General features: G+C 40.3%; 1 protein-coding gene across 1 annotated transcript; it reads right to left on the bottom strand.

The window, feature by feature from the left end:
- Nucleotides 1-5,503: 5,503 nt before the first annotated feature.
- LOC141471643 (interleukin-5 receptor subunit alpha-like) lies at nt 5,504-26,373 on the bottom strand. The gene is made up of 10 exons (XM_074158260.1): nt 26,271-26,373; nt 25,370-25,524; nt 25,088-25,235; nt 24,405-24,513; nt 24,132-24,319; nt 19,687-19,823; nt 15,492-15,636; nt 11,658-11,745; nt 8,774-8,864; nt 5,504-5,626 (listed from the first exon to the last, which is right to left on the bottom strand). The coding sequence occupies exons 1-10, from the start codon at nt 26,371-26,373 to the stop codon at nt 5,504-5,506; spliced, it is 1,287 nt and encodes a 428-aa protein (XP_074014361.1).
- Between the last annotated feature and the right edge of the window lie 409 nt (nt 26,374-26,782).

The following is a 26,782-nucleotide window of genomic DNA, read 5'->3' as shown; positions in this document are numbered from 1 at the left end:
TCACTAACTTAGTGAAAGCCTGAAGTGTGCTGCCTCTACCCCAAACCTCCCTGTGCCACTACAACTAACCCATACCTCTACAGCTGGGAGGGAAGTGACTATCCAGTGGGGTGGCCCTGGCATCCCTGTGCTCCCACAAAACCTGGCAGTGCCCCAGTTTCTACTGCTGGGAAAGTGGTTTCCTCACCACTTTTAGAAGTCCATGTGCCAAGGAATATGGCAGGAGATGAACAACATAAATTCCCCAAACATGTTATCTTAAAGCTTCATAATTTCAAATGAAATAACTAGCAGACTAACAACTGCTCACCAGCCACAGCCTTTTCCTTTAACATACACTGTCTTCAATCTAAAGGAATCCAAATTATATGCTACATATGGGACAGGTATTCTGTTATTTTATTCTTTATTGGTTTTCATGAAGGAATAAATTGACAGAGATGTAAGGATGCAAATAATTTACAGTTTTTATATAACCCTGAATACCTCATATTTCACAGACTCTTCAGTCAAGTAGAGCAGGTTTACAATGCATCAAAGCTGACTACATTCACAATATAATGAATATATGTTACTGTAAAATCTCCTTAGCCTGCTGAAAGTGGGCACAATTTTGCTTGTGTGTCCATCTCTTTCTATTGTTGCCAGATGTTCAAACAGTCCATGGTATATGCATCACTATTTCTTTTTATTAAATGTCCGAAAGGGATCAGGGATAAAGCTTTCCCATCCTGTGTGTTTCAAATAAAACATTTTGTTCTATAATCCCCCCCCTGTGATTCAAGATGCTACTGAAATTATGTAAGTGGATAAAGACCCTCTCCATACTATCACTGGAAGTCCAGGCTAATAAAGTTTCCCCACCTTAACACAGTGAAGATGAACTGGGTGACTTTATGAAGCCACCCAGTTCTGAGGTTTTCTGGGTTTAGATGTTGGCTGAGCAGCACGCTTTTCTTATCTCCTGAAGACAGAGGTCTTACACTTGGTTTCAACATTAGCAGTGAACTAGTCTCTTACTTGGGAAACACATGATGCCTCAGCAGTTCCTCCAACTGCTCTAAAAATATGGCTGTAGTTGATCAGTTGAAAGGCTGACCTAGACCAGTGGTCCATTTTCTCTCTAATAGTGCCAATAGCAGGTGACCAGGGGAGAAAGTAAAAAGAGGGCAGATGTATTCTCCCTGTGTCTTGCAATTTATGGGTGGGGGACCACATGAGACAGAAGACCTGACTTTGTATCTAGCAAGTCTTCGATAGATATTTTTTCATGCTTTAGTTCAGTTTGTTTCTGAACCCATGTACACTTTCAACAAGCAAGCAGCTCTATAGTTTAAAAACTGGAAAAAGGCTTCCCTGCATAGTAGCCTTTTGCACACAATGAAGGATGAAATACCTGTTAGCTATTGTGTTCTAGAATATTTACATAATCATTGCATTTCTCATTTTCTCCATTGGTCAAAAAAACAAGTGACAGTCAGAAGGCAAAACAAGCTTTAAAGTACAATTATTTTTCATCTGTATGAATGCAAAGTGGCAGCTTCCTGGATCCAAACTAATTTTGTGAGGTAATGAAAACATAATATTGCTCTATGGTCTGGAACACTAATTCTTTCATTCTTTCTTTTTTAAGGTCTTGCTTTGCCTAGATATTATGCATGCATTTTTTTTATGCTTACATGTTTTGGATTTACTGCAGATAGATAAGTGTGACTGTGTTTTTTTAGAGGCTGTTACAAACTTAGAGGATGATAACAGGAAAGCTGAGTAAAACCATAGTAGTTTTGACTCAAAGGTGTCGACTGCTTTGCTGGGTCTATATCACTTCAAATGTTTTCCTGAACTAAATACCAAGATCATATTCTCTAACTATTTGTCCAATGGTTAAGGGTAATGGTTAAGAATAAAATTGTGAACTCAGAGTTCGGCCTAAATACTGTGTCCCAAGATTTTCTGCCCTTGATCTTGATCAAGGCTGTTTCTGATCAAAACTGCTGTTGCTGACTTAATAATGTTGGTCTGAAACATGATGAGGTATGAACTGTGACTTCTTTAACTGTGTTGGAAAAATTCCCAAAAGCAAAGGCTATGCCTTCCAAGCCATTCTTTGGCTGAAGTATCTCCTTTCACCTGGGTAGGGAGAGCCGGAATAACTAGGTCAAGAAAAGCATGTTTTGCCAATGTAGGCATCTGAGCTCCGTCTGATCATTTAGGGTCTGACAAGAAAGAGATGGGCATCTCCAGAGGGGATAGTCATCCTGTCTTGGACACCTGTTCTAGATTGAAATGACACGTTTTCTGGAGGTCTTATCTCAGTATATATCCCAGGGCCCTGGCCAGCTCTGTTTGATTAGACACCGAACTTTGAGAAGGCCAAGATGGAAGATCCACAGAGATGGATCCTGTGCCTAATGAAGGTCAGGTCTTCATGGTAGAGAGGAAGGTGGACTTCTTTAATTATCATAGTGCAGTTAAAGCAGCAGACCTGCCTTGAATTAAAGCAGTTTGAAAACGTCAGGAATGTTTCTCATTAAAAGCAGGTTGGTTGTACAGTAGGTGGCAGCAATGGACAACCTGACCGGCTTTTGTGCAGAGTCCCAAGTCTGAGGGTTGCTCTGCTGATACCCTTCATCCTCTTGCAATTATCCTCCTTTAAAAGCAAAGGGAAGGGGCTGTTGTGCCTTCAAAAGCTACAGTAAGGCACACCTGATATCTACATAGCCACTGATGTTCAGAAAGTTCAGAAAGTCAAAATCACAGACGTTGGATAATACTCCTAGCCCTGTGTCCCTGTGTGCTATACGTACTTGGAATTGAAAGCATAAAAATAGCTAAGTCATGATATACCACAGGGCTTTATGATCCAGACAAAGGGGTTTGGGCTCCAGAGCCCTCTGCATACGTGTAAGTGGAGAGGAAGAGCAATCTCTCTATGTGCAATGTGCTGCCTAGTGTCTCATCAGGTTGTGCCACTTGAATACCAGAAGGTGAAATCTTGTTCACAGGAGCTTCATTCACAGGCAAGGCAAAGGCAAGCACTTCATTTACAGGAGCAAGCCAGATAAGCTTAGTAAGATTTTGTATATAGTTAAATGTTTATTGCCATACTGAGGGTTGCACAGTTTTGCTTTCAGATATTTATATTTCATCATGCATATATTGCACATTAATCCCCTATTGCAGTACAAATCTAGGATAGGTTTAGAATAATATTCTTATTTTAAGGAAAAATTATACTATTTTGCAAACAAATTGGACAAGTTTTTCTCATAAAGGTCCAGATACTGATTTTTTTTTATTTAAAAATGTGCACTTTAGGATTAATTTTCCATACAATTGATACTATAATATTTCTTTTTATATTGTGTGTCTCTGGAGTTTGCCATGTGCATATGGGCAAATTGTGTTTATTGACAGAAACTGAGGCCTCTTGTAAGAAAAGCAATTTTGATGTAAAAGAATTCTTCTATTTTCAGGTGAAATAGTAAGATTACTTTTATCTATAGGTTCTCTGTCTTATTTTAAATCCTGGCACTGGTTGTCAGCTTCGAGTGATGCAAGCCAAAACTATATGAAATATATGTATATCAAATATGTTTTAAGGAACAATACAATATTCACTGTGGCCTGACTTCTCTATAAGAAGTCTGGATTCCAGATGTGTTTGGCAAATGTATGGTACTTCCCTACTCAACTTAGCTTACATATGTTCTGATTCTTTCATTATATCAGTTCTATATCCTCACCAAGAAAGGAATATGTAAGTTCATGACACTTGTTTTCTAAATACCTCCTCTAATGATTTTTAACTGAAACAGTAATTCTTCCCCTCCTTCCCGAGAAAACATGCCTGGACCATGGCTGATGGGAGAAACTGCCTTGTCTACACACAAAGACAGTAACTGACCATTCAGGAGAAAAATGAGTATGTTGATTGCGGGTTTTCCCATCTGCACTCAAGACAGAGAAGGAGACCTTACAGGAGTTGTCATTACTGAAACTTGATTCAGCACCTGACATCTTCCCCCTGAGGATTTGCATAGGCATCAGGCTGACATGCATGGCGGGGGGGAAGAGCACTGATGTTCAAAAGTAAGGTCGTCCTTACCTTCTGTAAAAAATTCAACGCAACAGGAAAGGTAACACTACCTAGTAAAGTTGATTGCTTTTTCCTGAGGTCATGAACTTGATCCTATGGCAAACGAAGTCAATGGTAGTCCTTTTATTCTTCAGGCTTTTCCAGCTTGGGCTCTTGAGATGTTACCAGCCATTCTTAGCATTAAAGGGAAAGAGTGCAGTCTTCACCACTGTGGTGAGGGAGAGATTTTACCGAAAAAAAGCATATTCAGGTGAATCAAAACTCAGCATAGAAGTGTATCTTATAAAATGAATGTTTCAAAAAAGCACAAACAGAAGTTTTATATTGTCCCCTACAATAATACAAAATATGTTATTTCAAGTGTAATCAAATACTTACTGCAATAAATATTATTTTGAACATGAAAAAATTTTACCAGAAATGAAAGCAAGAATTTTTTAGGTAGTTTCCAAGCCTTCCATAAAATTAGGTCCGTCATTTAGTCTACAGAGTCTACAGAACAGTCTAAAAAAAGTCTACAGAAATATCTTCCTTGCAAAATCAAGGCCCTATAATCTTTCTTCTGTAGTCAAATAAATGCTATCTCAACTAAGAGTTAAGATAGTCTGCTCTGGTTGTGTACCTCAAAATGAACTGTTATGACTCACCATCTCATGGAAATGGAAAGAAAATTTTCTTCAAAAGGACAGGAAAAAATAAATAGTAATAGTTCGTCAGTTCTGAACTTTAACTTCTCTGAGTTACACTTATTTAAACAATCACAATACAGCCAAAACCTTTGTTTTCTTTAACTTGTCTAAAGTTTTCTCCTTTTACTAACTTCAAAGGAATAAGTCCATTGCATGAAAAGACCTTACATCTTCACACCTCACTCTTCCTTAAGGTTGCTGTCTGCTTACACAATGCAGTGCCTCAGAAAATGATATATTTTTATAGCTTTAGAGAAATCCTGTGATCTTCTGCTGCCATTTCCAGAAACATTCATTGCTTCCACCATTCCTCATAACCAGTCAGACGTTGAATAGCTACTATGAGATTTGTATGAACAGCCAGTCTTCAAAGACATTAATTATCAGACAGTACTTGGAAGCTATTGCACCATTACAAAACACTAACTCTAATTCCATTTAACCTGAGCGGACCTAAATATTAGATCATATTGTCTGAGGTGCTGTAATTTTACTCAGCTGAAGATCAGTAGTTGTGAGTGGCAAACTGCAAGGTACTGCTTTGCCTTTGTGATCCAAAGCTCATTTTAAGAGTTGCACAATGTCAGAGTTCAAAATACTTCAAATTATTGGGCTCAGACAAACTCCAGTATCAACTGTTCTTAGATCTGCCTGAATGTTGTCCACCTCATAGAAAGGTAGCTCTTGCGTGTAGATTAAAAAAAGTGCATCCTCCCTACAGGTCTTCAAATCCAGATTCCTTCAAATATTTCTGTTGTTGAATGTTCTTGTTTCCATTCTCTTCTGGTATTCCCATAGTAACCTCTGAGTGCATCTCCACTTGCATTGACATTTGTTTCTGTTGAATAAAAGTAACATTATGTACAACATTTGCATTCAATGGTATTGCAAATTCTGGATATTGTTACAAACATTACTTATTTGGTGAATCTGAAATTAGTACAAATTATTTACTTTGTCATGGTAAATGGAATACAGAGGTCATATGAGTTACTCTCTCAAATGAAAAGTTGTTCACAGGCAAATTTTCTTATTTGTTCTGAACCTTAATTTTGTTGCTTGTCACCCTCCAGGCTGATATAACTACGTACCTAAGGTTTATGTCAAAGACACAGTCTAGCTTTCAGGGGTTACATTTATTTGTGGGATAAACCAGATTATCCCAGCACCTAGTCTTCTTAACTCTTACAGTGTGTCTGAAGCCAATGTCTTTGCTTTTTTAGGTGTCAGCAATAATTGACATACTGATATGTTCCATATGTTTTATTCAATTTATCTTTCCTAGAAGTGCCGTTGACATTCATCTCAGCCACCTGTTGTAATCATTGAGATGCTAATTACACAGCTATGCTAAGGTCTTCTGTCAAAGGTATATTCAGTGTTTGTAACAGGTTAGGGAGAGATATGTCTTCTTTCTCTGTTAGTGATATTAAATATATTTTTTGTGGTGATCATTGCTGTGATTTTTTTTTAAATTTATATATTGAATACAAAGACCTCGTAAACAGCAAGGTATGCAGTTGTAGGTTGGAGGGAGATGCAGAATATAAGTTGATAGTGATGATTTTATCTTTACTTTCTGTCAGTCTATATGTGGTGGCCATAAGGAGTATTATTAGTTAATTTGCACACCACTGATGGTGAAAAGAACACCAAAGGATTTTTGCCCAGAAAAGGCAGTAAATATGGCACCTTTTGGGTCTAATTTGGTCAAATAATTTTGGCCAGAAGTGTCATAGAAATGACTTTGAATCTTGAGAATAAGAGACTTGGCTTCAATCCAGTTCTGGAGCTGTTGAGCTTTTCTTTTCTGGAAGGATAACTGTAAAGAAGAGGAGCACAGACTGCTCTTGGGACCCTGCCTAAGGCTTGTGGAATAAATTCCAGGTGCAAGTTCAAAACACTTCAATCTTCCTTTTTATAATATAATTATACAGCATATGCATGTCAGTTTTTCCATAAATTTGCCTTTGAGAAGATAAAACAAAAAACCCCAGCCCACTCCTCTTGCCTCACAATTCAAGTTGTGATTCATGAATTGAGGTGGTCCATGCTTTCTGTCAGAGTTTGCAATCATGTAGCTATATTCATACAAAACCCCAAATACAATATGGGAAGGCATATATTTTATCCCTGGGAGAGAAGATGGCATAACAGCTCACATTGGCAATTGTTACATTGCTGAACGCATGCCTAGAAGAGATTTGATGTTGCAGTGTAAGTACAGTAATAAAGTAGGACAGAGGAAAATTAATAGAAATGCTGCAGAGGCTCTGAACAAACGTTTTGAGTACATAGGATGGAGAAAATCCTCATTACAGTTTTCTATTTCAATGATGTTTCCACCCCCAAAAAAATGGAGTTTGAGTACACCTCCACCTTATAGAATCATAGAATCCTCTGGGCTGGAAGGGACCTTCAAAGGTCATCTAGTCCGACCTCCCCGCGGTCAGTGGGGACACCCCCAACTAGACCAGGTTGCCCAGGGCCTCGTCGAGCTTCACCTTGAATATCTCAAGGGAAGGGGCCTCAACCACCTCCCTTGGCAACCTATTCCAGTGTTCCACCACACTCATGGTAAAGAACTTATTCCTAATGTCTAATCTGAATCTGTTTTTTTCCAGTTTAAAGCCATTACCCCTTGTTCTGTCATTGCCGGCCTTTGCAAACAGACTGTCTCCAGCCTTCCTGTAGGCCCCCTTCAGGTACTGGAAGGCTGCTATGAGGTCTCCCCGGAGCCTCCTCTTCTCCAGGCTGAACAACCCCAGCTCCCTCAGTCTGTCCTCGTAGCAGAGGTGCTCCAACCCCCTGATCATTTTCGTGGCCCTCCTCTGGACCCACTCCATCAGGTCCATGTCCTTCTTATATTGAGGGCTCCAGACCTGCACACAGTACTCCAGGTGAGGTCTCACCAGAGCAGTGTAAAGTGGCAGAATCACCTCTCTGGATCTGCTGGCAACACATCTCTTGATGCAGCCCAGGATGCGATTGGCCTTCTAGGCTGCAAGTGCGCACTGCCTGCTAACGTCCAGCTTCTCGTCCATCAGCACCCCCAAGTCCCTTTCCTCAGGGCTGCTTTCTAACCTTTCCTCAGAGCTGCTTTCTAATGTGTTTTCTAATGTGTTCTCATAATGTGTTCCAGAAGAACCAGCACAGAGGCAATCTTACCAATCTTACCATGACTCCTGGAGCACATCTTCACCAGAATTGTAGGGATCTAGAGCGCTGCCTGACTAGAGCATTTTTTCCTCTAACTCACACAATGACAAACAGCAATAAGAAGCATTGAATGTACCAGTCAATGTGCTCCATTAATGATAGCTACACAAACACTGCAAATATTTATGTTCTGTTTTGCTCAATTGAATAAAGACTTGCAATTTGCCATGAGATAAGCTAGCATCTGAATTTACAGCACATCATCTCTTCCAAAGTAAACACCTCTGTACAGGGTATCCTGCTGCATCCTCCAGCAGGTGCACAACTGGGGTAGTTTATGTTTGTGCATTGTGGATCTTCCTCTTATTTGGCATAAGAATGGAGAATTATTTTATTATATTATTTAAGAATGGAGAATTATCATTAAAGACATTTACAACAACATAACCTATGACTTGCAGATCTCCACAAAAACTTTCCTTTTGGTGACTTGCCCACATATATACATATAAAATCCCATAACTGACTATTCTGCAGGGAGTCAGGGTGATCGCTCCTTAAAACCCATTGAGTGTGGATACGCTGAAACACTTTTTGAGATAATACTACCCTGAGGATTTTCTCCATCCTGTCTACTGAGATCATTGTCTTGCAATCTCCACAAGCTTTCTCTTCTCTTTTGGCTTCAATACAAATACTCTCCATACTTTTTTCCCAGTTTGTCTTAAAACTGACCTGCTGCTCCAAATATAATATGTACCATTCCGATCACAAGTAGTATCTTACGTGTCAACGTAGAGAAAGAAAAAAGACAGACACACTCTACCTGGTGGCGAGTCTCATCTGCAGCTAACCAAGTTTTGATATTATCTGACGGATGTGGAACAGGCATGGTTATAACTTCCAGGCATCTATACCTACAAGAGAGTAATACAGACACGCAACTCTTAAATGTCTACAGGAACAGATCATTCAATAATGCTTTGTAATGCATATGCTAATTAGAATCATAGAATCATCTAGGTTGGAAAAGACCCTTGGGATCACCGAGTCCAACCATCTACGCTACTCTACAAAGTTCTTCCCTACACCATATCCCACAACACCACATCTAAGCGACTCTTAAACTCATCCAAGGATGGTGACTCAACCACCTCCCTGGGCAGCCTGTTCCAGTGTCTGACCACTCTTTCTGTGAAGAATTTTTTCCTAATGTCCAGTCTAAACCTACCCTATTGCAGCTTGAAGCCATTCCCTCTTGTTCTATCACTATTTGCTTGTGAGAAGAGACCAGCACCAACCTCTCTCAAGTAGTTATAGAGAGTGGTGAGGTCACCCCTTAGTCTCCTCTTCCTCAAACTAAACAGTCCCAGCTCCCTCAATCGTTCTTCGTACAATTTATTCTCCAGGCCCTTCACCAGCTTTGTTGCCCTCCTCTGTACCCGCTCCAGCACCTCGATATCTCTCTTGTATTGAGGTGCCCAAAACTGGACACAATACTCCAGGTGTGGCCTCACCAGCGCTGAGTACAGGGGGACAATCACCTCCCTACTTCTGCTGGTCACACTATTTCTAATACAAGCCAGGATGCCATTGGCTTTCTTGGCCACCTGGGCACACTGCCGGCTCATATTCAGCCACTTGTCAATTAGAACCCCCAAGTCCTTTTCCGCCAGGCAACTTTCCAGCCACACTTCCCCAAGCCTGTACCGATGCATGGGGTTGTTGTGGCCCAAGTGCAGGACCTGGCACTTGGTCTTGTTGAAGCTCATACTATTAATGTTGGCCCATCAATCCAACCTGTCTAAGTCTCTCTGTAAAGCCTCCCTGTCCTCATGCAGATCAAGACTCACGCTTAACTTGGTGTCATCTGCGAACTTACAGATGATACACTCTATGTCATTATCAAGATCGTCAATGAAGATGTTAAACAGAAATGGTCCCAACACTGAGCCCCGGGGAACACCACTTGTGACCGGCCGCCAGCTGGATTTAACTCCATTGAGCACCACTCTTTGGGACCGTCCAGCCAGCCAGTGCTTGATCCAGAAGATCGTATGCTCGCCCAGGCCATGTGCAGCTAGTTTTTCCACTAGAATTCTATGGGGAACAGTGTTGAATGCTTTTTGAAAGTCCAGATAGATAATATCCACAGCCTTTCCCTCATCCAATAATTGGGTCATCTTGTCATAGAAGGAGATCAGGTTCGTCTGGCAGGACCTGCCTTTCATAAACCCATGCTGACTAGGCCTGATCCCCTGGTTGCCCATTATATGGTTTGTGATGGCACTCAAGATGACCTGCTCCATGACCTTCCCTGGTATCGAGGTCAGGCTGACACATCTACAGTTTCCTGAATCTTCCTTTTTGCCTTTCTTGTAGATGGGTGTTACATTTGCCACCCTCCAGTCCATTGGGACCTCCCCAGTTAGCCATGACTTCATATAAATAATGGAAAGTGGTTTGGCAAACACATCTGCCAACTCTTTCAGCACTCTTGGGTGTAGCCCATCCGGTCCCATGGACTTGTGTGCATCCAAACGGCGTAGCAGATCACTGATCTCTTCCTCTTTAATTGTGATGCCCTCATTCTGCTTCCCCTCCCTGTCTCCTAGCTTATGAGGATGGGTGTCCAGGGAACAGCTAGTTCCACTGCTAAAGACTGAGGCAAAGTAGGTGTTGAGCACCTCAGCCTTTTCCTTGTCCTTGGTGACTATGTTTCCCTCTGCATTAGACAGGCATCTACCATTTCTAAAGCCATTCTACCCTTTTTTGTTTCACTGCAGACATTTTTCTCAGCATTTTTCCCAGCTCTTCTTCAGCCTGACTGGTTTTTAGTGGGCAGAACTGAATTGCTCTCTTGAGGCCAGTCACTTCTCATTCTTTGACCAGAATATTGTTTTATGTTTAGATGCAGATGGTTTTCAACTACACGCTTTGTTTGCCTTGAGTCTTTGTTTACTGAAAGAAGATAGAGCACATGATAACTTCTTTAATCTTAATCGAGAATCATATTTAGTCATTAATTAAATAATTCTATCCTGAACAATTTTTTTTTTTTCAGTTCAAGAAAGCCCTCTCAGGCATGTTGATAGGAAAACTATGTAGCCAGGCAGAAAAATAGTGACATGAATGCAGTTGGCTGCATTAAATATTGGTGGGTGTAGAACCACTACTACTTGCTGTACTAATAGTACAGCAAAAGAAATTCCTTCCGTTAGGTTGACTTTAGCTTTTATTTACTTCTTGTAAACTGTCCAGCTTAGAGTAAAAGACTGCTCTTGGTAATACCCACAGATTATGAAAAAAAATAGGTCAATGTGTCAAATGCAATTCATTCTTGGCACGATTAACATCGGTGGCCCTGAATGCAGAACCTACAAAAGCATGGGGCAAAGTCACACTGAGGGTGGAGATGCAGCAGTCAAAGGTGAAAAAAATGTCATTTATAGTGGCAGAGAAACAGCTGAGAATAGGGTGTGACACTGGAGCTCCAGAGACTGTGATAGGAGCTGTGAGATGGCACTCTTTTGTTAGAGCAATAGTTGGAAATGCACAATGAACTGCTTCTTGTAAACATAACTTGTCTGAGAAGATCTGTCTTTGACTTTAATCCATCGTGTTGTTTGCTTACTCTCACCTCCACCTCTCTTCTTCCCTGACCTCTGTTCCACCAGAAATTTATGCTACCTTCCAGAAATGTACATTACCTTCTACAAACATATATCATCAAACCTCCAAGCAGAACCAGGAAGCAAAACAGCGTGAGGCTTAGCAGCATGACATCCACAGTTTTTTCTTAAAAAGAAAAGGGAAAGGCAGTGTTAATAATGTGGGAAAAGGTACTTCATAAATGGATGAATTAGATATTAACTCATAAATATTGCACTATTCCTGAACTGCTACAGATTTAAAGAAACATTTCCTGGAGCTTTTTTAGGGGAAACAGGGGCTTCTGATTTCAGCACTGTTCCTTCCTCTTCCTTTTAGCCCTCAGCCTTGCTGGTGCCTCAATCCAGCACTTTCCCTGGCTCCAGTACACTCCATCCCCTCCTTTCCCTGGATTTCTGCCTTCACATGCTGGGCATGGCCTGTCCTGCCACTGGATACTTCCATCCGGCTTTGATTCCTCTGGATATCAACCCCTCTGTCCATCTGCTATTGACACATCTCTGCTGCCCCAGCTGCTTCTGGATTCTTGCTGTTGCCACCTCCCATCTCTATGTACCATGAACACCCTGCCACTGCCTCCTCACCCCTTCACAGCTGTAACTGTTTTAAGGCAAAATGAAAATAAAAGCTTTTTGTCAAACAAAATATTCTTTTTGACTCAGGAAGAGACATTTGGTTTTCATTATATTTACCTTTTTTATCTCTGTTAGGCATAGTCCTAAAGAAATGCCAGCAAACATTCTGAAATATGTATTTATAGTGTATATAGTATTTGTACTGTTCTATACCTTGCATTCCTTCCTCCAAAATACCCTAAATACCAAAATAGTCTTTGACTGACTCAAAAATGTATTTTTTGGCATTTTTTTTTGGTTGTTTAATGCCTAGCTTTAGAACCACAACTAGTTTGGAGAGCTTTGAACTAAGTACTTTGAAGAAAAACAGGAACAGCTCTTAAAATATTAATAGTCCGAGGCCAGTTAAACAATAGTTTTAGGACTAATCTAGATCAAATTCAAAAAAATAAAAGAATTGAACAGGCGTTCATAGTTTGAACCTATCTGCAGTTTAAACCAAGGATATTATGAATTTCCACAAATTTGATGTGAAATCAAGAAAAAACTTACAAACCTCTGAGTAGAACTGTGCATAAGAATATCTACTTGAAGAAGAACTGAGAATTGAGAAGAACTAATGTTCTACTAAAATAAGAAGCTATTCTTTATTCACTTTAGGATGAAAAGGGAGTTTTTCCCATCCTGTCTTTTGAGATGAGGGCTCAGAAAACATATTCTGAACAATACCTGGACTATGCAGTAGAAATTCTTCTGTTTGAGGTAATTGTTCTGCATCATTCCACTAACCCCATATCACGTACACACCCGAGAGAAGAGGAAGCAGTGGTCTTTACATCAGCCAAACCACAAAGAGGTTTGCTTCTCTTGCTTTCTTACCTCATGCATTTTGGAAAGGAGGAAGAAAAAGAAGCACATATATTCTTTTAGGTAGACCATTTTACAGTGGGTTTTTTTTCACATGCAAATGCTCAAACTTAGCCACAGATAACACCACTTTGAAACGAAAACAAGTGGCTAGGTTTGCAAAAATGCAGAACACCTCTGATTTACTACTAACTTCAAAGCGATCTGTGAATGCTCAGCAGCTGTAAAAATTAGACCAATTATTTCAGGTTTCTATATATGAAAAAAGCTGATCAAACATTTCTTTTTCAGCAGAAAGTTTCTATACTAAATAGCTCAGTTCAGTTTAAATTGTGGTTATTTTTCAAGGCCATATGCTAATTCCAATGGAAAATGAATGTGTTTCCCACGAGAAAATTAACAAATTCTTTTCATGTCAAAGGAACATTTCAGAACAAATATTTTAGTTATGTTTTGAATTATGTTATTTCATTTTGATGTTTCAGCTTTTTAAAATGGAGGCTGAAATGCCTCTTTAAAATGCATTCTTAAAGAAATGTAGCACATTTCCTAGATGAAGCATTGGAATGTCATGTAGAAGCAAACAAAAAGCAGGTCATTGCATGCTCCTTCAAGGCTTTCAGCAGAATATGTGACGCATTCCAAAATAAAAAAAAAAAAGAATGGATGTTTTTCCTTTCAAGTTACTCCACAGAAAGATTCATTTTTTTCAGTTCACTGTGTCTATAAAATTAGGTACATGACTTTCATCAAGTTGCAATGAGTGATATTACTAATAACAGGGTTTTTTTAATCTAGGCAATATTAGAACACTGTCCACTTATGTATGTTCCCAAAGTAAAACGGGCAGAAAACTTTCTTCAGGCATCAAAAGAGCTGTTTAAAGAGGTTTATCTGAACATATGAGCCCTCAATGTAATATACTCATAGATTCTTTTTATAAAAGACCACAAATCCTCTCCAAGTACAGGCAGTAAGAAGGGAAATTGCCACATCACATGAACTCGTGCATATGTGCAGCGTGCTCCAGGGGAAAATCAACGTGCTGCACTGAACGCATGCAGATATTATAGCTTGTATGCAATGGCGGTCCTGTCTACCATAAACTTTTCTGAAGCATAGGAAACATGCTGTGATTGTTCAGCCTCAACAACAGCTGCAGCGGAAGCTGGGAAAGCAGTGGTGTTGAAAACCGTTGACCGAAGAGTTGCAGCTGCTGAGAGGAAGGATGGTAGGCTGGAACTAGGATGGGTGACTGTTCAACTCCATTTCCTTCTTCTGGTGAGGGGCTGGAAGGGACTGATTAAATCTACATTCCCCCACCAGGGAAAGGCCTTCTAATTTTCCCTCCCTCCACGGCTACACATCAGCTGTGTCTGACCTGACACGAGGGAGACCCCTCTGCTGGCCATGCTACAGTCCTAGGCTCTCTCTGTTTTCAGTGAGAAGAAAGAAGCATCTCCAAAGGGCAATTCAAGTCTCTGATGGCCTGAAACGTGTTCTCTCCTTCACCACAGTGAGTGTGTGGAGCAACTAGGTTTCTCTCGCCAAGCATTTAATGAGTGAGATGTTTTTGAAATGAAATGAATGAGTCTGGGCCCAGAAAGGTGGCAGCCGAGAGATACCAACAGACCAGTGGGATGTGGTGAGGCATCTGACAAAGTAGGCAGGCAATATCCTATAAACCCTATAACTGAATTTACACTCAATCCATTGCAAATATAATTTCTGGCCTTGTATTTCCTGTGTCTTCAGAAAAATATGTACTTGAATCTCAGTAGATCGAAAAGACACATACCAAAATACAGTCTTTTGCATTAAATAAAGATATTTACCTTTTTTTGTTTTATTACCAATAGTATTGCACTTGTTTTTGCATGTCAATGTAGAGACAAGTCTATGCACCAGTTTCTCTCCATAAATATAGCATCATTCCATTATACTATTAAATGGATGCACTCCTAAATGTGCCAGAGCACATATATTTAAATGAGAGCTAAACCATTTCCTACCTCTGTCAGATAGGAAATTATTCCCTTGTTGTAGTAAAAGAAATGTTAGACTTAGTCCTTAAGGACTATGTGACGATGAATTTGTAGAGATGCTTGGGCTGTCCACTGCAGGGCAGGCAGGAGAGTGTTGTGAGCTTTTCAGCTGCTGACCATTACTATTTTCTAAAGGCTGTCAAGAGTCAGATGTAATTTACCTACTGCCTTAGTACCAAGGAAGTACAACTCTAGACCAAGGACTGTCTTTCCCTACAGCACCTAGAACTGTGTGAGCCTGGTGTGTCCATGGACCTCTAGGTACTATTACGGTGGGATAATACAGTAAGGATATAAAACAGGTGCAATAATGAAGTAGATACGTTGAATGGTAATAACATATCTTATGATAACAGTTATGAATAGTAAATACATGATAACTTACCATTGTGAATAAACACTGGTTCACTCCATTCACTCCAAATCTTGTTTCTTATGCATACCTCTTTCTTTACCCTCACTTGTACTGCACATTTTTTTGCTGGTTTATGAAATGGAGACTCATATTTCTCTGCAGTGACATCTACAATCTATCAAGATAGGTTTAGGGGGTTATTTTAGGTGATTTCACATTGCAGTTCAAACACCTATAAATCCAGGGATGTCAAATACTATTATTTACATCTAACCTAGTAGGAAGAGATTTTCAGAACAAGCGTTTTTGTCCAGACACAATCTTTTACCTGGTATGTGTTAAAACTCAGGACTGAAAAGGAAGGAGAGCCTAGGACTGATAAGATGGAAGGAGGTATCCACTATAGTAGGACAGTAAGATTTTGAAAACACTGATTCTGCTTTCATTTCTTATCACATCAAGAGTAGGATGAGTACAGTAACTATGGAACTTCAAGTTTCAAGGTTGTGGTATGGGTAGTGCACTATACTTGCTTGGCTGGTAAAATAAAATCCTGCATTTTTCAGCTGACTGGTTGTGAGGGATGTCCACTATTTTAGTGACTATCTCAAAACGTGTTTAATTGTGCCTGTAAAAGAAAGTATGTCACTTCAAAAGATGAAGCCAACACAAGGAGTGTCAGAGTTTAAATCATTCATCCCTTTTGAAAACTGAAGCAAAGTAGAAAGCAGGAGAGGAAACTCCTGCTTCTAAAAATTAAAATAGTGTTACGATGTTGAAAAGACGTATAAAGTATGCATCTTGGACACAGCGGGGCCCAGAATCTTTGCATCTTTGGTGAATCTATAGTATATAGATTAGTACTATAAAGCCAACTTTAAGAAAAGGTGACCTCCTGCTCTTCTCATACTGACTGGTGCAGTGTGGGTTTGACCCTGTGTACCATGACATTTTTTTCTGTTTCTTCACACCATTTAAGACCTTTCCAGACCCGGTGGCAAAAATAGGTCAAAAAGTTCACATGCTAAGTTTTTCAAAACTAAGTAAAAAAGTGGGAATGCTCTTGGGCTTTCAAAAGCATGCTGAAGTGACTATGAGGGTTAAGTGCTAACCAAATGCTGTGCCTGAAAATTTCTTCCTAAGGAGCAAATAAAAGGCTTATGTCATCATAGAAAATTTCCAAAGCTCAGGACTGAAAGATTTTTTGTAAAATTACGTACTTGCAATTACTGCAGGAACTTGCAGTCACATCTACCCACAGCATTCATGGAAGTTGTTTATCTAATCCACTGTTGGTAACTCTATACAGAGCCATCCTCAAACGGCCTCAGAAACCTGTTCCCATGCTTGGCTTTCCTTGGAATTAGGACACTTTTCCTAACTTTTAGCCTATGTTTTCCTTGCTTCAAATGAAGCCAGTCACTTTTTATCCTACTCACAAGTTGTCATGGGTAAGTATGATCCTTATGCTCTTTTATTTACCAGAAGATTAACACAAGTTACACTCCTTTACTCTAGACCACGACCCTCAGTCTTCGATTCTTAGAGCACGTTTTCACAGTTTATGTTCATTTTAATAATTCACATTTATGTTCTCTAAACTTTTTTTCAGCATATTTATATTTTGTGGTGGTACCCAATGCACAGTTTGAAACTTCAGGCAAAATTCAATAACTAGAAGGGCAAATTGGTCACAATCCACATCTTACATGTGACATGTCTGTCATATATACTTGAATAATATTTGACCTTTGTGTAATAACATGGAAAGATTGACTCAGTTTGTGGTTCAGCGTAATCCACAGACCTTTTTTGTTCTGTATTGCTGCCTACACATGAATTCCTTATTTTGTGTTTGCACATTTAACCTGTACTTCTCAGTCATAGGATTTTCCTTATTACTGAATTTTGGCTTGTTGATTTCAGACTTACCCAACATTTCTAATTCTCGTCTTGTTTCCCACAGTACATGCCAGCCCTTCCTAGGTTCCTGTCACCTACACACTCAACTCCCTATTTTCAAGCTTTATCAATCTGCATCACAGTGTTGTTTGTGCTCATAAGTATTCAGCAAGTCATCTCTTCAGGTATTCAGAAGAAATAAATATAGACTCATATATTTTAATCATTATACTCTTACCTGTTCTTTAACAAACATCTACAAACCTACTCAGAGACACCCTAATACCTCAACTCATTAAGTCTCTGTGAAAGTAATTAAGACCTTGTTTTGACCAGGAAACAGAACCTCGAGCTTGCTCCATTCTTCTCCCTCCTGTGTCTCCTGTAATACTGCTGCAGTTTTCTTCCTTAATTTTGCACAGATCCCCTCCTCTTTTTTGATCCTTGGCTAGGTAACCACAGTTTTAGTCATTACTAACTGAAAATGATTCTCCTCAAATCTACCTTAAAGTCCCCTCATTTATCTCATGCCCTCATATGTCTTTTTTTTGGTTGCTATTGCAGCTGCCTCTCTCCTGTATTCCCAAACCATCCTATCTGTGGAAAAAAAGGAGCCATGATTTTCCACTGCTGTGTTTATTCACTTCCATGCCCAAATGACTTTGTTTTGCTTTGCTTTCCTCTCCTATGTTTATATCCTGCAGATATGTACAAAGTAGAGAAGCAATTGTATAAGTCAAGGAAAATGAAAGAGGTTTATTCTATTTAAGTAAGGATGCTGAGATATTTCACGTATTTGACATTTCCTTCCAAGAGAATGGAAGGTGTTAGGAAGCTGGAAACCAGGCTTGTGATGGCCACACGGAGACTGTGGATTGCAGGATCTCCCTGCTCACCTTGGGCACATCCTAGCCCTGCAGTGGGAAGGGACCCCTTACCCAGCTCTTCACGCTGCCTCCGCCCTTGTTCTGAGTCTTGAAACAGGAAAGAAAACTGTGTGCATGGGCAGGAAGGGATCAGACACATGGTCCAGCATGTGTCTGAACAGGATACCAAGGATCCAGCACGAACCTCCCTTGCTCCCTCTGCTTGCAGCCTTTGGTGATTAGGAGTTTTGTGAATGGACAGAGACAAGCCTCAAGATGTCTCTGGCAGGGGTTTTGAAGTACTAGACTTGGGGATGGTTAAGGGGATGATAACTATTGGCAGAAGTGGGCTAGAAGGAGGCTACCCATTTTTCTTCTGGAAAAACCCAAAGAGAACTGGGAAGCTTTAGCATGTCCACGTACAGACCTGACCTCCTTTTCCACATGCTGCAATGAGGGAATGCGGGAAGAGCCAGCCCTATTCTGGAAACTACCTATCAGTGTTAGTGCTGCACCTGAATCAATAAACTCTGCTGTAATTTATGAAGATAACATTATGTGATCAATAACGTGTCTACCTCACTGCACTTTTCTGCTGTGTCTAACAAAGTGTGCATGCATATCAATTTAGTCATGCACTCTCTCAGTCTTAAATTGTCTCTTAAATGTTTGCAGTCAGCTTAGATAAGACTTTTATTGTTAGAGTACTGTGTGCTGACTGAGATGTCTGTTAGCTAAGTTTTGAGTTCTTTAAGAAACACACAACATCAAAGGCAGCTTGAATGAAAACACCAAAGATTCAGAAAATTCACATTCCAATACACATTTGAATTTCATACCTATCGTATTCTGAATTAAGTTTTCTGCACGAAAACTTCCAAGCACTTATTTCCAGGTAATTTAAAAATGCCACCTAGTAATACCAAGTGGCATTTAGTCACCATAAACTATAACACTGTTCTATTTCTTACTGGTAAGACTAAGAGAAGCTTCTGATACATCATGGAAGATTTTAAAATATATAATATATATATAATATATAATGTGTGCAAACAACAGAGGTGATTCTTTAATGATGTATATAGAAATAACAATAATGCAATTTTTTTCTTAAAAACATTGTCAAAATAGCTGCTAAATTTTTCTTCTTATCAATACTCCTTTTTCTATAACAAAAAAGTCATTAATCATGTGATGCTAATGTACAATTCAAATTCAAGATGAAAAGAAAAAACAACAACCAGTCCACCTGAATGCAAGCATGACTGAAAAACTGCATTAAATGTGTTGATTTTCCATTTTTGACCAGAAAGACAAGAAAAGTTGGATTCTTCATGAAAGACTTTGAGATTTCTTTAAAGTTTGTTTGAGTTTTAATTCTGTTACATTCAAGGGATGCCTAGTTTTTATGAAAGTTATGTTATGCAGACTGAATGTATTACCAGAAGCCTGGTTACCTTACGATCTGTTATTTTCACTTGATAAAAAAAGCACTTGCTCCTTGCAGAACCAATAGTAGGCGGGGGTTTCCAGTGAATTTTAATACTTCTGTTTTCAAGGGAAACAGAGACGTTGATCGGCGGGTTCAGTTTCTCTGAAAAAAGAGCACAGAGAGAGCTTCTGTACCTCTTGCTCTTTCTCATATTTATGCTGATGCAAAGCAAACAGTGCGTTAGTCCCTAAAATACACTGCTGACTAGTTTTGGAGACTGTCACACCCAAAGAAGGCATTCAGTGAGTGACACGTTTTCTTTAAAAGTGCTGCTCACTAACTGGCATCCATTTCTCTCTCAAAATAAAGCAAGCAAGGTCTTTTTTTTGTGTATCTTTTCAGGGAAGGTAGCAAGGGTGGGTAGGAGGAGCAAGCCCTTTGAGTTCACCCTTCAGAGTCTGGGTGGGTGTTGAAGAGACCTTCAAGCTGCTACAGGCTCCCTGCCATGTCAGGTTATTTCCACTGTGTCTCGTGAGATACCTCAAGTCTGCCCATGAGCCTGGTAGTGTAACTTGGAAGGAAATGGAACTTCATTTAAGTTGAACCCTTCACTGAAGGGTTACTGACAGAGTACTAATTCCTGGAAGGTCTTACACAATATATGAGGTTTTCTACACACCCATTAGAAATCTTTCTGTCTCTTTTGTAAATGAGCCAGTAAACACTTGCTACAGGGGAAGCAAGATGTGCCTAAGAGATGTAAACAAACAAACAAACAAAAAATTTTCCTCCCACCACAGTGCTTCAGTTGCAAAGTGCAAGGCGTGTGATGTTTTTTTTTCAGGGAGGGATGGGGTACAGGGTTGGAAGCAAGAGACATTTAAGTTCCCAGGATTTTAACATTTTGTTTAGATAAGCAAGTCTACAGCTGCTTTCTAGCATGATGACTGTTAGGGCACTGGTCCTAGGTGTGTCTTGGAGTACTCAAGCAGCCTAAGCCCTCTCTAGCTGCTGTTGCATTGTTATGAAGGGAGGGGCTGCAGCTGGAGTTTTCCGAAAAAGCCCTCCCAGCAGAGGAAGAAGTGCACGGCAAGTCTCTGTGGACAGGGACAGTGAGGTCTGGGGCTGATATGGCTGCAATATGGTGTTGGAGAAAACACAGAAAGAGAGACAGAGAGGGTGAGTGACAACGTTACTGGTCCATGAACCTGTTCTGCTTGCTCTAACATCTGTGGCTGCATGATTGTGTGTCTCTCCACAGGTGTGTATGTCACACTGGGGTTTCCTTTCTGGCTTTTCTTATTCCTTTCCTTCCTTGTGAAGTCCCTTTGAGTAACAATCCCATAAATTTAGCAAAAATATTTCTCCCAGCGCTCTCTTGGGCTTGTAAAATTGTCTGCCTGTCCCCAAAGCTGTTGGAAGTGACCAACACCTACCTTTGAGGGTGGAGGCAGACCATGAGCCATGAAAGGGGAGGAGAGCAAGCATTTGCTTATTTTTGTTTAGTGTCTGTAATAGGAAAGATGTATTTTTCACCTCTGAAATACTACTCAGAGCATTTCACCCTTCTTTGAGTACACCAAGAGTAGAAAATTTTTTTTCACCCTTTTGTTACCTGTCATTCGCAAATTTCTTCACACACACCCCCCGCAGCCAGCCAGGGCTGCCTGCAGCACAGGGCACATATGGGTCCTGTTTTGTCAGACTGTACATCAGGTTACTGGAGGGAAGCTTGGATTGCAGGGGCTGGTAACTCACAGCAAGACAGTGGACCTCCAGGACTGTGAAAGGGCTAGGCTGGCTAAAGCTCAGCTGGAGGCTTTCTTTATAAGAGGGGAAGCACAGATATGAATAAGCCTTTTTGATGCCTCTTAACCAGAAAGGTACAACCCCCTTCTCAGGAGGGAGAAGGCAACCCTAGTAATGTTGGAGCCTTGTAAGAGTAATTCCACTACTTATAATGTGAACAATGTTCTTTGTTGGTGACATGGACAGTGGGACAGAGTGCACCCACAACAAGTTTGCCGATGACACCAGGCTGTGTGGTGTGGTTGACACACTGGAGGGAAGGGATGCCATCCAGAGGGACCTGGACAGGCTTGAGAGGTGGTCCCGTTTGAACCTCATGAAGTTCAACCAAGCCAAGTGCAGGGTCCTGCACCTGGGACGTGGCAATCCCAGGCACAAATACAGGTTGGGCGGAGAATGGCTGGAGAGCAACCCTGAGGAGAAGGATTTGGGGGTATTGGTGAATAAGAAGCTGGACATGAGCCAGCAACATGCACTGGCAGCCCAGAAAGCCAACCGCATCCTGGGTTGTATCAAAAGAAGCGCGGCCAGCAGGTCAAGGGAGGTGATTCTACCTGTCTACTCTGCTCTGGTGAGACACCCCCTGGAGTACTGAGTACAGCTCTTGGACCCCCAATATAAAAAGGACATGGAGCTGTTGGAGTGAGTCCAGAAGAGGGCCATGAAGATGATCAGAGGTCTGGAGCACCTCTTACCAGGCTGAGAGAGTTGGGGTTGTTCAGCATGGAGAAGAAAGGCTCCGGGGAAACCTTATTGTGGCCTTTCAGTACTTAAAGGGGGCCTACAGGAAAGATGGGGAGGGACTCTTTATGAGGGAGTGTAGTGATAGGATGAGGGGTAACGGTTTTAAATTGAAAGAGGGGAGATTTAGATTTGATATTAGAAAGAAATTCTTTCCTGTGAGGGTGGTGAGACACTGGAACAGGTTGTCCAGAGAAGCTGTGGATGCCCCATCCCTGGAAGTGTTCAAGACCAGGCTGGATGGAGCTTTGAGCAACCTGGTCTAGTGGGAGGTGTCCCTGCCCATGGCAGGGGGGTTGGAACTTGATGGTCTTTAAGGTCCCTTCCAACTCTAACCATTCTATGATTCTATGAATATTCCCTGCAAGCTCACTTAGATTTTACTGGGCCCTAGCAAGGCTTGGCAATAGATTTTAGAGGCAAGGCGTGCTAACAGGGTTTGTGTTTGGTGCTGAGACAGGAGGGGAAGCTGTTGGCTGAACCAGCTGTGACTGGCATGCACCCTTCTAAATACTAAAGATGGCTAAGGCGAGAAGGGAAGAAGAGCAGTGAGGAAATGCTGGCAGTCTGGCCTCTGCAAAGAGAAGGCAGTGGCTGCTGGGAGTAGGAAGAAGGAGATCGAGTGGATGGAGGGAGAAGCAGGAAAGGGGAAGGGACATCCTGTTTCCTTGAACTTATCCTCCCACTCGTTGCTTCCCATCCCAGACCTTTGCTCCTCGGGAAGGCCTTGGGTGGGAAGGTTGCCCCAGGAGTAGCAGAGGTGTGGGAGAAGACATGAAACTGCCAAGGTGAGGCTGAGTGAACACTCAGGAAGTTGTCAGGCAAATTAGAGTAGTTCAGGCATCACCTCTGAACATTACGTGAAATCTTTTGCTGCTGTGTGAAACATTTCATCCTAAGACTGGATGTATTATGGCAGCTCTCTGTCCTGGAGTGTGCAGGTGGGATTACACCCAGGCAGCCAGCCTGGAAGTGAGCATCCTCCCAGTCAGCTATGAAAACACCTAATACAGTCTTCCTGCAGATTAGTTCCACAACCACCCCCCTTTTATTTTTTTTTTGTCTTTTCAGGAAAATCTGATTTTCTTGAAAATGTTTTATTTTGCTAAAACAGAATGTCTTGCTTATAACTGGCTCTGACTGCAGTGTAAATCTTTGGGCAAAGCCAATAATTCCAATAACAGAACAGAATAAATGAGATCTAACTCAGAATAAATATTGATAGTTTTGAATTACTGTTTTTTGCTATTCCTTGATTTATGACTGATTCCCATGTTACAGGTCCGGAATATGATCAATATGTCGATAATTTAAAAGGTATTTGAATCTGCAATCTGTACTAGAACTCAGGTGAATTTCTTACCCATGAGATTAATTAACTTTCCAGAGAAGTAAGGAAAAGTAATTTTATATGACCATTCAAAACTGGTGATAATTAAAAGTAACCGTCAAAGTACTTTTAACTGAAAAAATGGTATCATAAATAAACAGAAATGTTAGTAAAGTTTGAGAACATTCATATTCTAAATTCAGTTATGAATAAGATGTGTCTATTTATGTTCATTTTTAAATCACATTTTCTTCAGCACTATAAAAGAAAAAGGAAAGAACAGGAAAGAGAAAAACTGGAGAAAAGAAGAGTATAATGCTTTTCAAATTGCATTTTCTCACACTATCTTATCAATTTTTTGTAATACCAGTTATAGATAAACAATGATATTACATCAGAGAAAAAAATAAAAACCTTTGAGCAATAATCCATTTTGTTTAATCTTTGTGAAAAATTCTCGGAGACATGAATGCATAAAAATTTAGAATTAATATTCTGACTGTTTCACACTTCCCTCTTTCCTTTCTTTGCTTTCCGGACCAATGAAATAATAACCAATAAATGAACAGGTAATAATAGACAATACTTACCTATTGTCTGAGGTGTAAATGCTTTGTAATAAGACAGCCCTCCTGAATTATGTCTCAGATCTCTTACAGTTATGTTTAAATTGATTTTTCTTGATGGTTGGAAATATATTTCTTTCATATGGCATCCAATATTTTTCTTCCTTGCATTTTTTATATATTGCTGGCATTCAAAATCTTTTCCTACATGTCTGTGAGAAGGAAATAGGAGCCTTGTAAATCAAGGACTTACATACAAAAGTATGGTTTCATACTTATTTTGCACAAGACCATTACCTGTATGAAAAAAAGATCTGGATATCTTCAGGAGCTTCTGCTTTAATATGCCAGGTGCAATTGAAAAAAGAAATATTATATATGATGCATGAAAGATTCTGAATATATACTGCAACACAGAAAGGGGGAAAAAGAGTGAATAATATTTATTTTCATGGATTTTTTGATAACAACATGATGGCCTTTACAAATCCATTCTGTGTGCTTATTTCTAGAAGTGTGAATAAGTGGTAGGTGAGAACAAGTGTATCTTTTGGCTTTTTGGACAATGGCTACTGAGAGGCACATCTGCCACTACCACCAAAAGCCTTACTAACCCCCTTAAAGGACAAAATGTCCAGAACAGTAGTTGGAAAGCTCTACTCTTTTAAGATTTCCTGAAACCAGGTGATACAGAAGGCAATCTTCAAGAGACATTAGTTGCTAGGGAAAATGGAGAGAGTAATTGGGTGGTTCTGACATCTTGCTTAGCACAGCTGGAGTTTTCTGAATCTAAACATGTCTAATAAAGGAAATAATTCTGCAATATTCCAAGGTGTTATGTGTCATCTTCTTAACAATTCTGTGCCAAAAAAAAAGTATCATATGATAAAAATGAGCTTTCAGAAGTCTTATGTCTTTAAGTAAGACAGAACATTATCATGAACGCTTGGATATCTTAACAACATGTAAAAATAGCTAACCTGGAGGTGCCTTGTAAGTAAATTCTGTCCAGCCACTCTCCTTAATTACATCTTCTGTTTCTTTTGCAAAAAGTTGTGTTTTAACTTTAGCATTAAAACCAGAATGTAACTCAAGAGGTATTACCTTTTTCTTCTCGTGCAGTCTTTCCTAAGAGAAGAAAGAAGGAATTGCACGATGGTAGATGGTACTAAGTATTGAAAGGGAAATTATGCAAATTCATCTGCTGAATGACGTAATACCTGATTTCACTTTAAACTATGTGTTACCATTGAATAACTTACTTTCCTTTCATGAGTGGTATTGAAGAATTTATAACTCAAAATATACTTCACAGTGTACTTCTCAGTTTCTTCTTTTGTCAGGTTATTGTTCCAGGACAAGATAAGTCTTGACTCATGCTTGGTAATCCACAGAACATTATGTGGCCCAAGATTATCTGCAATTACAGTGAAATTACATAGAGGAAGAGAAGGCCCACCACTGTGTATACAACAGACTTGGCTCTCAGTAAGGCTTGCATACCTAGGAGCAGGTGGTTGCTGAGCTCTGTTGGATATGACTGAATTTAGCAGTGAGATTCATGTTCACCTATCTGCAGCTCTCAAAATGCTGGGATATTCACTTTTATTTGTCTTGGACGCCTCTGCTAGCACAGGTCCCTATTTCTGTCTATGAGCTGTAGAAAGTACCTTGACAATAAGTTCAGGTTAGATAGCAGGGGGCTGGAGCACCTCTCCTGTGGGTACAGGCTGTAAGAGTTGGGGCTGTTCTGCCTGGAGAAGAGAGACCTTATTGAGGCCTTTCAGTACTTAAAGGGGGCTTGTAAGAAAGATGAGGACAGACTTTTTAGCAGGCCTGTTGTAATAAGACAAGGGGTAATGGCTTTAAACTAAAAGAGGGAAGATTTAGACCAGAAATAAGGAAGATTTTTTTTTATGCTGTCGGTGGTGAAACACTGGCACAGGTTGCCCAGAGAGGTCATAGATGCCCCATCCCTGGAAACATTCAAGGTCAGGTTGGACGGGGCTCTGAGCAACCTGATCTAGTTGAAGATGTCCCGGCTCATTGCAGGGGAGTTGGACTAGATGACCTTTAAAGGTCACTTACAACCCAAACTATTCTATGATTCTATGATCTGGGATGGCTAGCATAGGATGAACTGTTAAGAAATATTTTACTTACCCACTGCATCTGGTTGTCCACTTGCCAGGCTTGTGGAAAATAGTGTCTTATGCTGGAAAAAACTTACTATCAGCATGACAGGAGCAACTGTAATACGTGCCATAGCAAATGCTTTGGGCCACAGATCTGCAGAACTTGAGACTCTTTAGTTCCAAGTTCAGTTGAAAAAGGACTTAGAACATGATGTTTTCATTTTGCATCTGTGAAATAATACAAAACATCCACTTAACCACTTAAGTGTTGTCTGAAGTATAAGAAATAAATACGAAATGACATATGTTTAATGGGCCTTGTTGATCAGTGCCTTCTATTCCCAGGATGTTTGTATCTAAGCACACTCTTTAACTGGGTGCCCGGGCCAAAGAGAACAGATATGCCATGCTGCCAGCTGGTTTTGAATGGCAGTGCTGCTTAGATTGCAAGGCAAGACCACAGATATGACACTACTGATCCTCAAACCTAGACAACAGAAATGACGCTACAGACACTGAAAGCAGACTGTTTGGGTTGGA

The sequence above is a fragment of the Numenius arquata genome, chromosome 1 (genome assembly GCF_964106895.1).
Source record: "Numenius arquata chromosome 1, bNumArq3.hap1.1, whole genome shotgun sequence".
In the NCBI taxonomy this organism is placed as follows: domain Eukaryota; kingdom Metazoa; phylum Chordata; class Aves; order Charadriiformes; family Scolopacidae; genus Numenius; species Numenius arquata.
This window is presented reverse-complemented; position numbering and strand designations above follow the sequence as displayed.